Source organism: Colobus angolensis, unplaced genomic scaffold (assembly GCF_000951035.1).
Source record: "Colobus angolensis palliatus isolate OR3802 unplaced genomic scaffold, Cang.pa_1.0 Scaffold89, whole genome shotgun sequence".
Taxonomy (NCBI): domain Eukaryota; kingdom Metazoa; phylum Chordata; class Mammalia; order Primates; family Cercopithecidae; genus Colobus; species Colobus angolensis.
Window position 1 is genome coordinate 422,375 of NW_012122820.1, and position 11,001 is coordinate 433,375.

The following is an 11,001-nucleotide window of genomic DNA, read 5'->3' on the forward strand; positions in this document are numbered from 1 at the left end:
GGAGGGGGGCAGGTCGGGGTGGAGAGGGCGTGCTCAGAAGGGCTGTGTGGCTCCTCCATCCTCATGGCATGGCGGCGGGGTCGTTCCCCTCACCGCTTCTAACTCCAGACGTGGGAAAACAGGCCACATCCCAAGCACAAAACGCATGTGTGGCTCAGAGGCCTGGGGACACCCCTGCCAGCGGGACCTGGGCCTGGCGGGTTCCCGGTGTGGGTGGGTTGGGGGGGAGCTGGGCACAGTGGGCGTCACTGATGCTGGGATTTCTCCATGAACACAGTCAGGAAGTGCAGGTCTGATAGAGATCTGGGGTGTCTGCTGGGCAAATCTGAGGCCATTTGAGCATCAGAATCAACAGCAACAGCCTCGGACAGTCCCCGAGATCAGGAGAGCCCACTGAGAGCTCAGCTGCTGGGATGCGAAGGAGCGGGTGGGGCTCCTCCCTGGGTGGAGTGAGGGTGGAGTGAACCCCCCAGCGTGCAGGAGGAGGTCAGACATCCCCCAAACAGCCCAGCAGCCATCCTGGAACTCCTTGTTCAGCAAGAAACACTGGGAGGCGACAGTTTGAGGAGAAACAAGATATTTACATCTTCCCACAGCATCTCGCCAAATATACTGTTTCACAACAAATAGAAAACAGGAGCCAAATTCAAATCCAATTTAGAAAATTACTTTAAATGTGATATACATTCAATGCCACACTGTGGCCAACCCAGTCCAGCCTTGGCCACGAGGCAGTGCCCAGGGCCTGTTCTGCTGAGCCCACAATATTCAGACGGGCAGACAGCTGGGGTCTGGACGGCCCTCTGGGCTGGCCAGGAGGGCTGGGTGTGTGGTCCGTGAGCGCGAGGCAACTGGCGCTCTTCCTCAGGGCTCTGGGGAGCTCAGGCTGCAGCACAAGAGAGGCCCCAGGCCCTCACTGGCCCATGGGAATGGCATGGGGCATCTCCAACCCCACCCCAGCAGGGGCTCCACCTCTCCCTCCACTGGAGGAGATGGAAGCCAGCTCAGGGGGGAGCCCCCAGGCCTCCCAGCTCCTGTGGTTCCACCAGGTGGACAGCCTCTTTCAGCAGCCGTCGCTCCAGGTATCTCTGGCGTCGGGGTACAGAGTCTGTAGGTCAGCGGTTTCAGCTCCTCCCCGTGAACGCAGGTTCTGTCTCCTCCACGGCCACCGTGGTGATGTCCGGAGGGGCCTGCAGGGCCTCAGTGACTATGGCTTCACCTTCTGCCTCCTGTCTTTTCCGCTGCGGGCACACAAAGCGTGGAGACCCCGCCTGCTCAGGTGCCCCTGGGACTCCAGGTTCTCGGTTCATTTTACTGTTTTCAGTTTGAGGAGGTAGGGTCTCTCCTGAGCTACCATGGCTGTACTTGAAGGACTCAGGACCCTCAGAGAACTGGGAGCCCCCACCATGTACACCACAAACACCAGAGTCAGCGGGGAGGGGGGAGGGGGAGGGGGAGGAGATCAATACCTGGACGGAGACGATCACCTTGACTACATCGCCTGCAATGCACAGACACACAGGTCAGGGAGGGGCAGTGTCTGATCAGGGGTCACAGGCTCATGGCAATTGGGGTCTCATGGTGGTGGCAGGGGCACCAACTCCTGCTTCTCCCTGGGAGACCGTCCCCAAGGGACTGACCCTCTCTGAGAGGAGAGGAGGCCAGCTGTGTTGGGACTACTAGCCCAGCCCATCCCCCAGGAGGCCCAGCATGGGTGAGAGGACTGGGGGCGCCCAGCCCACCTCTCCAACTGCCGCCCCCAAATGCATAACTAACCCTAATTCGACCGTCGTCTGTGGGAGGGGGACAAGTGCTTCACAGTGGTGAGGCCCTGCCCACCACACCAGCAGGTGCCCAGCTGGCTGAAACTAAGCTGCTCCCTCGCCTGCCCCAGAGCCTGAGGCCCTGAGACCTCCCTGCATTGGAGGCCCTGGGTGAGGATCAGGGGGCTTTGCTGCCGCCTGGCCGGAGGATGGGGCTGACTTTCCCTTTGGACCTCAATGCTTAGAAGCTGCATTCCCAGGGTCTGTGCACAGGGCTCCCAGGGCCACAGCCAGGTCCACACTGCTGGGTCAGTGCCCAGGAGGCCAGGCACAGCACAGGTGCCCAGACCAGGGCGGGTAGGTGGAGGAATGAATGAGTGAATGACCTTACTCAGTGAGGACATAGCCTTGTCCCTAGCAGGGTGGCTGTTGACCCTCAACCCAGAGCCTCTCCCAGCTGAGCAGAGCCTGCCCTGCTCCCCACAGCCCTGGGGGGCAGGCAGGAGCACGGGGTCATGGAGTGCATGGGCAGGGGTGGCAGAGGGCTCCCTGGTCAGGGGTCCCACCTTCCCTTCCCCCAAGGAGGTCACCTGACGTCTGGGCTCCAGCCACAGCAGGAAGCCCACCTGCCCCAGCCTGCAGCTCCCTCTCCTGGGAGGAGCCGTGGATCCTGGAAAAGCTCTGGGGCCACCTCCCAGGTTTGGGGGGACAGAGCTCCGAGAGGCAACGACTGGGGACATGAGCCCTGATGGGGCTGCTGTGTGCTCACCCCTTGACTTTCTTCTTTTCACACATACGATTAGGCCAAGTACGATTAGGCCAACAATGACAGTGACGAAGAGGATCCCTGAGAGAAACCACCACACCCAGCGGGAGCTGCTGGTCCCAGGTCCGGCCTCTGTCACCAGCCATTTGGTGCACCTGCGGGAGCGGGGCCGAGGATGTGGGAGCGGCAGGTGCAGCACCCGGTGTTCACTCAGTCCCAGGGAGCGTCCCCGGCTCACAGGGCCCCAGGCAGTGAAGACAGGTCCCAGGGAGGCTGTGCTGGTGGCAGCTCCAGGATGAGACCTCAGAGGTCTGTCTGACTTTTCCAAGCCCGGCTATGGGGAGGTAGAGAGAAGGAGGGAGGAGAAGAGAAACAAGGAGAGACTGGGCAAAGAAGACAGGACGGCAGAGGGAGAGGGGAGACAAGCGGGAGGCAGCCAGCAGTGCAGAGACCCCCAGAGAAGGGGAGACCAGTGGCAGACAAGGACAGAAGGTGGAGGGAGAGCCAGTGTCGGGACAGAAACGGTTAGAGCTGGAGATGGACAGGACCAGAGGATGAGGAGGGCAGAGCAGGATGGAAGGCCCCACCGCTGCCTCCCTGGGGGCCACCCCTGCCCCATCCCAGGCTCCACTGGAGGACCCCAGCTCCTTTCAAGAAGCTCTGAAGTCTCAGGTCAACCAGGGGCCCGGGGTCAGCGTTTGAAGGTGTCCTCCCGTAGGCAGACGAAGAGCAGAGTGCTCACTTTCCCCCTCCCCTGAAGCCCAGAGGCTCCTCCCATGGCCCTGACATTTAGGGACACCCTGGGTCAGTGACCCAGGAGTGTCAGGGAACAGGGGCTCTGGAGGCAGCCTGCCTCTGGGCCTGCTTCTGGGAAGGCCCATCCCGAGCCTCCAGGAAGCTCGGATCTGATAAGGCTTTGTCTGGGCCCATGGAAGGGGTTATCTGGGGCACACAGGCTTCAGCCATGCAGCTCTGCTGGATGCAGGCATGTAACCAGGGTGCCATCCAGGGTGGAACCTTCAGGCCTTTCTGCTGGAGAAGACGGTCATCTCCCAGGGAAGCAACGTGGAGCCCCCTCCCCAGGGCACAGTGCTGGGCCTCCCCCACGGCCACTTACTTGGTCCCGTGCTGGCATTCCTCCAGGGTCCCATTGGGAGAGAAGGTCCCCAGGGGGCAGTGCTGACACAGAGTGTCCTGACTCTCAGTGCCTGAGAAGAGAGTAATAGGAAGAGGATGCTGAGGGCACCAGGCGGGGAAGGGGCTGGCGGCTAGGGACTGCTTGTCTGTGAGCTTCTAGACCTGGGTGCTCTGCGGGTGATGGGAGGCCTGGCCGGGAGGGCCAGGCCCACTGTTGGCAGTATCAGAGGTGAGGCCTGGGGCGGTGGCTCTGGCTGTCCTGGACCTTGAGTAGTTGGAATTTCATGAGTCCGGGAGTCCCTCTGTGTCCACATCCTGCAGTGTTGTGGGGGCTGCCCGGCCAGGTGCCAGGCCGGGGCTGGGCACTTACTCCTCCTAGACTTAGCTTGAACAGTGGCATTGACCGTGATCACTCCCATAAACCCAGGCACCATGCCTGGGACCCAAGAGAGAGGCCTGGGGACTGGGGAGTCCCAGAACCCCGAGGTGGAGCCACCTGGGGTGGCCTTTCCCTGCCCCCTCCCCCACCTCCATCTCCTGTTCCCCACTGGGCTGCTTCCAGGACAGGGCTAAAGTGGGTGGGCCTGGTGCTGGCCAAGGTTCTGTCTCACCAGGGCCCCTGGGCAGGCCATGATGTCGAGGAGACCTGGGGCTCTAGACAGCGGGGCACTAGTGACCAGGGTGGAAATGGGAAGGATGTCCGCCACCCACTGCTTACCTCCCTTCTGTACCCTCTGGCCCGGGCTGGAGGTGGCATAAGCGCGGCACGCGGCACAGTGGTCCCCATCCTGGATGATGCAGAAGTGGCCTGGGCTGCAGCCACACAGGGCATTCTCTGTCGTGGAGCAGTTCCGGCTTGTGCGCAGGCCCATGGCTAGGGTCCAAGAAGAGGGGCTGAGAGGGATACGTGGAGGCCAGGACACCATCCACAGGCCAGGACACCACCATCCACAGACCAAGGACTGCTGCCAGGGCCCCCGGCCAGGCTGAACCCCTGGCTCAGCCAAATGAGGTGCCCGGAGGTGCCTGGCATGGAGGACCTGAGGCTGGGAGGGACACCAAGGGACAGCAGAGCTGCGTGTGGCATGAGGGCCTGAAGGAGGGTCCTGGGAGGGTGTTGTTAATGGGAGCCAGGCCTCCTGGAGAAACCAGCCTTCTGCCAGATGGGCAGGATGCCAAGCTTGCACTGTCAGTTCCAGGACAGGGTAACTCAGGCAGGTCCTCGCCCCACGTGCCCACCCCAGACACCTGCCCCTCAGATGGGTTTCCCATCTATGCAAACCAGGCCATTCCAATGGCAGAGGCAGGTAGGGTGAGAACCCTACTTCTTCAGGTACTGGTGGAGGGGAGGTACCAGCTGGGCCTGAGACCCTCCTGAGGGCAGCCTCACCTGCCACCTGTGCCCCCATATCCTCAGCCCAGGCAGACAGGTGCTTTCACAAGAGGGGAGGGGCATGGAAGGGGGCACGCAGGTTGAGGTGTGAGCCCCAAATCCCAGCCTGCACGCATGAACCCCCAAAGCACTCCAGCCTCCTCTTCTGTTCATGGCTAGCCCATCTGCCTCGTGCCTCTCTGTAGGCTCAGGCCCTGCCCCCAGGTGTGCCATCAGCCCTGTCCTGCAGATGCCATACTGCCTGACCCCAGAGAGCACTTGCCATGCTGAGCCTGGCATGAGGCTCCAAGAGGACAAAGCCACTGGCCGCATGGACAGGCTCTGCGCTCAGCGACTCAAAGGCACGCCTCTGGGTCTGGCTCCCCTTTCTGTCTGCCTGGACTCAGGTGGGCACCAGCCTCCAGGTGACCCCTTCCCCTGAGGTCATGGGGAAACCAATATCTGGAGGAGAAAGGGACAAGAAGCCCTGTGGGGAAGCAGCAGGTCCCAGTGCCGGCCGGAGAGCCCCAGCACCACCCCACTCCACTTTGCAGCTAGGGACGTGGGAACAGGAGAGGTCTGGGCACCCACCCAGGGCACCAGAGGAGCCAAGGACGAGGGCTAATGGTCAGTCGCCAAGCTCAGGACGGCCCACCTGATGGCCCATGTGACAAAGTGAGAGGAGAGACAGAGGTAGACGGGGGCCGGAGGCTGGCCTGAAGGCGTCCCCTGCAGGCTGCACTCATGGAGATGGGGTCGGGACCTGGCCTGGGGCAGCCAGGGCCCTCCTGGGGCACTGTGGTCATGGAGAGAGGGTGTGGGGTGCCCGAGCGGAGGCTGGGTCGGCTGTGTTGGCCTCCTACCTGGGTCACACATTTGGCACTGCAGACACTTGCTCAGGCCATTGAAGTGGGCAATGTAGGTCCCCGGAGGGCAGGGTTCACACACCGTGCCCGTCTGCTCCCCGCAGGCCTGCTTCACATGGAAACCTGCCACCCAGAGAGTGGGAACTTCGCAAGTCTGCAGGAGGCCCCTTCGGGAGCCCGTCCACCATTCCGCCTGCGCCCGGAACCCGAGCAGGGAGACACCAGCTAAGGGGACTCAAATGGCCCATGAGCTGTTCCCCAAGGGACACAGCAGCCCGTCAGCCATGAGTGGAGCCGCTCTGGGGAAAATCAGAAAGTTCTGGAAGCACGTGGGGCCTCCCGGGACACCTGGCCTGGCCCTGGTATGAGCCCGTGTCTCTGGTCACGGCGGGTCAGCCACACCTCTCAGACCACTCCCCGTGCAGTGTGGCTGTGAGGGTCCCCCAGGGTGAAGAGTCCAAGCTGCCGGCCTGGGGCTCCTACCCTCAATGTCTGTGCACCTGGGCCCACACCCATGGCCAGGGAGCAGAGAACACAGGGGTGTCTAGGGCAGGACAGGGCAAGAGTGTCTGCCCTCGGCCCACAGAGCTGCCGCCAAAGGGCCTCACATACCTGGGCTGCACTTGGGACAGCACTCAGAGCCCACTGGGTACTCGTCCTGTTTGCAGGAGGGCAGAGCTGGGGCGTAGCAGGGGGATCCCAGGAAGGTGAGATACAGCACCTAAGGGGATCAGGACAGGCGTTGGGAGATGTCCTGGCTGCCCCTGTGGGCTCTGCCAGACTTGGCATCACAGCCTGAGTCTCCCCTCTGTGCAGTGGGGAGGAGCGGCAGTGCCTGGTAGAGAGGAGAGAAGCGGACCCCGGGCCAGGCTCATGGGACAACCTTGCCGACCCGTGGAGCCCGGGACCGAGTAGGGACCGCCCTTCCTCCAGCCGTGATGACCCTGCCTTGCAGCATGAAGCCCTGGGAACTGGCACTCTGCCCTCGCCAGGGACCCCCCACCCCACACCTGGGAGCCTTGAGCCCCCTGGGCAGACAACCTGTCGGCCCCCTGCTGGCCTAGGCTGGATCTGCTGACCCCGAAGAGCCAGCAGGGGCAGCCAGGGACGGGCCCCAGGGGCTCACAAGCCAGACAGTGGGTCACATCAGGGAGGGTGGCTCTGCTGTGGCCTCGTTCCTGGGCTGGCTCATGGGCAGTAGGGAGCCCCTGATGGGGAAAGGGGATGGACAGACAGGAGGGTCACATGAGCACGGAGGGTGTCCCCACCCCTATCCAGCCCCCTGCTGCACACTGATCTTATCACCTGTCACCAAGGTCAGGGCTGCCGGAGGGTTGGGTCACCTGCTCCAGGGCCCCGCCCAGAGACGCCCAGAGACACCCAGCCCCCAGAAGTGCCCACATCCTGCCAAATGGGGGCTCACCAGCTGCCCGTGGATGGAGTGGTGAGCGGGGAGCACACACAGGAAGAGGTCTGCTGGGTCGGACTGTGGTAAGCCCAGTGCTGGGGGTCTGGGTTGGCCCGAGAGCCCCGGGCAGCCGGGGACAGGCTGGACGCAGGACCCAGCAACGGCCAGGACAGGGGCATGGGGAAGAAATCTCTGGGAGGCCCTAGGGTCAGAAGTGGATCTGCGAGGCTCACCAGCGTCAAGATGTCGGCTTTGGGGGCGGGTCTCCAGGGAGGAGACCCCCAGCCTCCAGGAGGCTCCATGCCTCAGGCTCAGACTGGCAGCCCAGGAACACAGCTAGCAGGATGAAGTCCAGCAGAGGAACTCAGCGCCATTGCTGCGACCGTCGGCTAAAAGAGAAAGCAAAAGAGAAACCGCCTCGGTGTGACAAGCTGTGCCTCAGAACCCCAGTGGCAGGAGAGTGGGCAGCAGTGGGTGTCTGGGAGCAGAGAGGGGCTCAGGCCTGCTGGGTGGAGCAGCGCTGGGGGACACAGGTGGGCCCTGCGGGAGGCAGGAGCTGTCCAGGCAAAGCCGAGGGGAAGGGCCAGTGTGACGGAGGTGCCTGATGGGAGGGGCGAGTTCTCCCCTTGCACCGTTCCAGTCGGCCATGAGTTTCCTGTAGAAGGGGGAGCCCCCCAAAGTGCATCTGTGTTTCCCCACCTCACTCACACACTCAGGGACCCCCGGCTGCTCCCCGTGGCGCTGACTGACATTTTTGCCGAATAAAGGGGCCCTGTGGGTTTCCTGTTCCCATCTCAACTTCTGCTGAACAGGGTAAACTTCCCTTCTGAATCAAACCGCCAGAATGCGGTCTGGCCAGTTTCAGTCACAGGCCCACCAGGGCTGTGTTCCTGTGCGAGGGATGGGAAAAGCGCAGAGGGCCCCCGCCCGTCCCCTGGGAGGGTGGAAGGGCAGCTCTTACCCCCCTGCAGAGACGCTCCTCAGGCTGGGAAGGCTGCTGGCCTCACCCGGTCTCCCTGTGGACCCTGCACCCCAGCCTCCTGGCTCCCTGTGCCCCACTGGGCTTCCCTGCCCTGCAGAGCCTGGCGGTGGGGAGACCACTGCACGGAGGCGGCCCACAGCCCCAGAGCCCCAAGGCAGGCACCAGTGAGTCCCTCGTGATGGCCTCACTACCCGCATCACATGGAACCTTGTGACCCATGTGACGACACTAGTGCCCCGTGGCCCCTTCCTGCTGCTGGACATGGTGCAGCCAATGGAAACCCAGGTCTGTCACGCACCGCCTGTGCTTGCCCAGAGCAGGTCCCGGTCACCCGCTCTGGGAGCTCCCGCTCCACACCAGGAAATCCCACCTCCAGCAAGCCCACCTGCTGGACGCCTGGCCCAGGACTGCCCCAAGCCCCTCCTGGTCCTGCTTCTGCCGGGGACTCCCTCCAGGATCCAGCCCTGGCCCCTGGGGGACTCAGTGGCATCTGGTGGAAAGGACCTTGGGGATCGTGCCCACCCTGACCTGCAGAAGAGTTGGCAGGGTGGCTGGCCACAGGAAGCTGTGGCAGGAGCCTGGGACCCGCACCCCGACTAGAAAGTGTGTGGCCCCGCAGGCCAGCACCGGAGAGCGAGCAGGCAGGGGTGAGGTTAGGCAGGCTGTGGTGTGCGCCCCTGTGGGACCAAGCATCCCGAGCTCCAGAGGCAGGTGCACCGCCGACCACCGTCCGGGGTGGATGAGCCCAGGCCCCAGACCCCAATACTCTGAGGCAGGGTGGGGGACCAGGTGGCGCCCAGTGGAGGAAAAGCCCCCAAGAGACACCCAGGATCATGGACTCCCACCCCACGGCTGGAACCTGGGCGAGGAGCCCTCTCTGCTGTCTCCCTGCTGCACTCACATCCTTGGCCCTCAGTGCCCCCTGCCGGGAATGCCCCCCACATACAGAGCCCCCCCAGCCCACAGAGCTGCATGGGACTTTCAAAGAAGAAGGGGCCCCTTGCATCCTCCACTCCCAGGTGCCCCAGGAGGGCATGGGGGCTCCAGGGTGCAGGGACAGCACGTTCCCTCCCCAACTCCCCAAGAATGCCCAGCCTCCAAGAGCAGACACAGCGCCTACACCTGCTGGTACAGGCCTCCAACCCCACTCTCTCAGACACGTCCTCAAGGGTCATCCACCGTACCCTGGGAAGGAGGGAAACGGAGGCATGGCAAGAGACAAGGCTAACACAGGCATCAGTGAGACTCGGCCCCTCCTGCCCCTTCCTCCGCGCCCCTCCTACCCCCGCTTCAGCTTCCCACGCCAAGGTGCCGAGCCTGACATAGGGTCCCAGGTACCAGGCCTCAAGGGGGGCTGAAGGGAGCCCGTCTGCCCCACCGAGAGTGGAGACAGTGCCAGGTCTTTGCTGAAACGTCACCTCTTCCTTGAGGCCTTCTCTGATTGCTAAATAAGCCCTGTCCCCGGTCCCTGCTCCATGTGTCTGCCCGCCTTGGCCCTCCGCCCGTTTTCTCCCTTCTCTGTGGTCTGCCTGCTCTCCTGGAATGCAGACTCCAGGGATCCAGGGTGTTGCCTCCCGGGCAGCAGGAGGAAAGGTCCTGGGCTCCTGACCCAGTGCTCAGCGCCCCCCGCTAAGTACAGCACTCACTCCTTCATCCATCCAGCGCAGGCTCTCCCGGCACCAGCACCTCCAGGCCCTGTCTAGGACACCAGGGTCATCAGGGCATCAGGGAGGAAATGAGGCAGCCCAGGGAGGCGGGAGACAGGGCCCTCCCCAGCCCGCAGCCATCCCCATCCACACAGTGGCCTGCAGAATGTCACCGCCCCCATCCCCGGGCCCAACAGAGCCAGCAGGGAGAGGGAGGCAGGCGAGCCCCCCAGCCCCATGCCTGCGTCGCAGGGACTCCCCAGACCCAATGCTGTACCGGTGCAGGCCAGGCAGGGGGCTGAGGCCGAGGCTGGGTCATTGCCCTCCTGGTTATGGTCTGGTGAAGGATTTGAGTCCAGAAGCCAAATGTCTACAGTCGTGTGGTGCAGACACTCATGATGGACTTCCCAGGCCATGGGGGGCTCTAACGGATGAAGAGGGGTCTGCAGGGAACGAGGTGGGCTGCGCTTCCCTGAGAAAGTGCGTGAGGTGAGCGCTGCTGCAGAGGGAAGCTGGGGTCCACCACTGATGAGTGGGGAGGGGACGGGACACAGAACAGGCCGTGGCCCACCCCGAGAGGGAGGCACAGACACCAGGCCCGTTCTGTGCTCTGGAGGCTTTGGGCGGCTGTCAGGCTGTTTGGACGGTGTGCAGAGCAGATGGAAGTGTGAGGGGAAGGCTCCGGGGTCACCCAGGTGGGCAGCCTGGTTGGCATACAGGGGAGACCGCCGGGGAGGGCAGGAGGGTGGAGCAGGTGCTGGTGCAGGAGGCCCGCAGAACCTGGAGGACTCTGTGTCCAGCTCTCATGGCCTAGGGCAGGGGCAGCTCCAACGCCTCGGGCCTGGGGACAGAAGGAAGAGGACTTGGGGGCTGGGGGCGGTCAGAGCATTGTGGGAGAGATCTGGGGCAGCTGGGGCTTTCCAGAGGGTGAGGCGTCTGCTGGGAATCAGAGCAGCCCCAGGCATCCCCAGGCCCCCAGCCCAGCCCTGCTTCCTCCACGCTGCAGGCCAGGGTATCAGTTGCCTGCTGGGAAACCTTAGGGTGCCTCTGGCTCAGGTACC

The 11,001-nt window shown here is 63.5% G+C and overlaps 1 protein-coding gene across 2 annotated transcripts; it reads right to left on the reverse strand.

Moving 5' to 3' along the window:
- Positions 1-560: 560 nt before the first annotated feature.
- On the reverse strand, positions 561-8,459 carry TNFRSF14 (tumor necrosis factor receptor superfamily, member 14). 2 transcript variants are annotated; one of them, XM_011930982.1, is made up of 9 exons: positions 8,021-8,459; positions 7,546-7,701; positions 6,517-6,625; positions 5,902-6,027; positions 4,385-4,540; positions 3,647-3,737; positions 2,533-2,684; positions 1,470-1,501; positions 561-1,241 (listed from the first exon to the last, which is right to left on the reverse strand). In XM_011930982.1, the coding sequence occupies exons 2-9, from the start codon at positions 7,612-7,614 to the stop codon at positions 1,125-1,127; spliced, it is 852 nt and encodes a 283-aa protein (XP_011786372.1). In that variant the 5' UTR covers positions 7,615-7,701; positions 8,021-8,459; the 3' UTR covers positions 561-1,124. The 2 variants fall into 2 exon arrangements, with proteins under 2 accessions (XP_011786372.1, XP_011786371.1); XM_011930981.1 differs by having other exon boundaries at positions 7,546-8,131.
- Between the last annotated feature and the right edge of the window lie 2,542 nt (positions 8,460-11,001).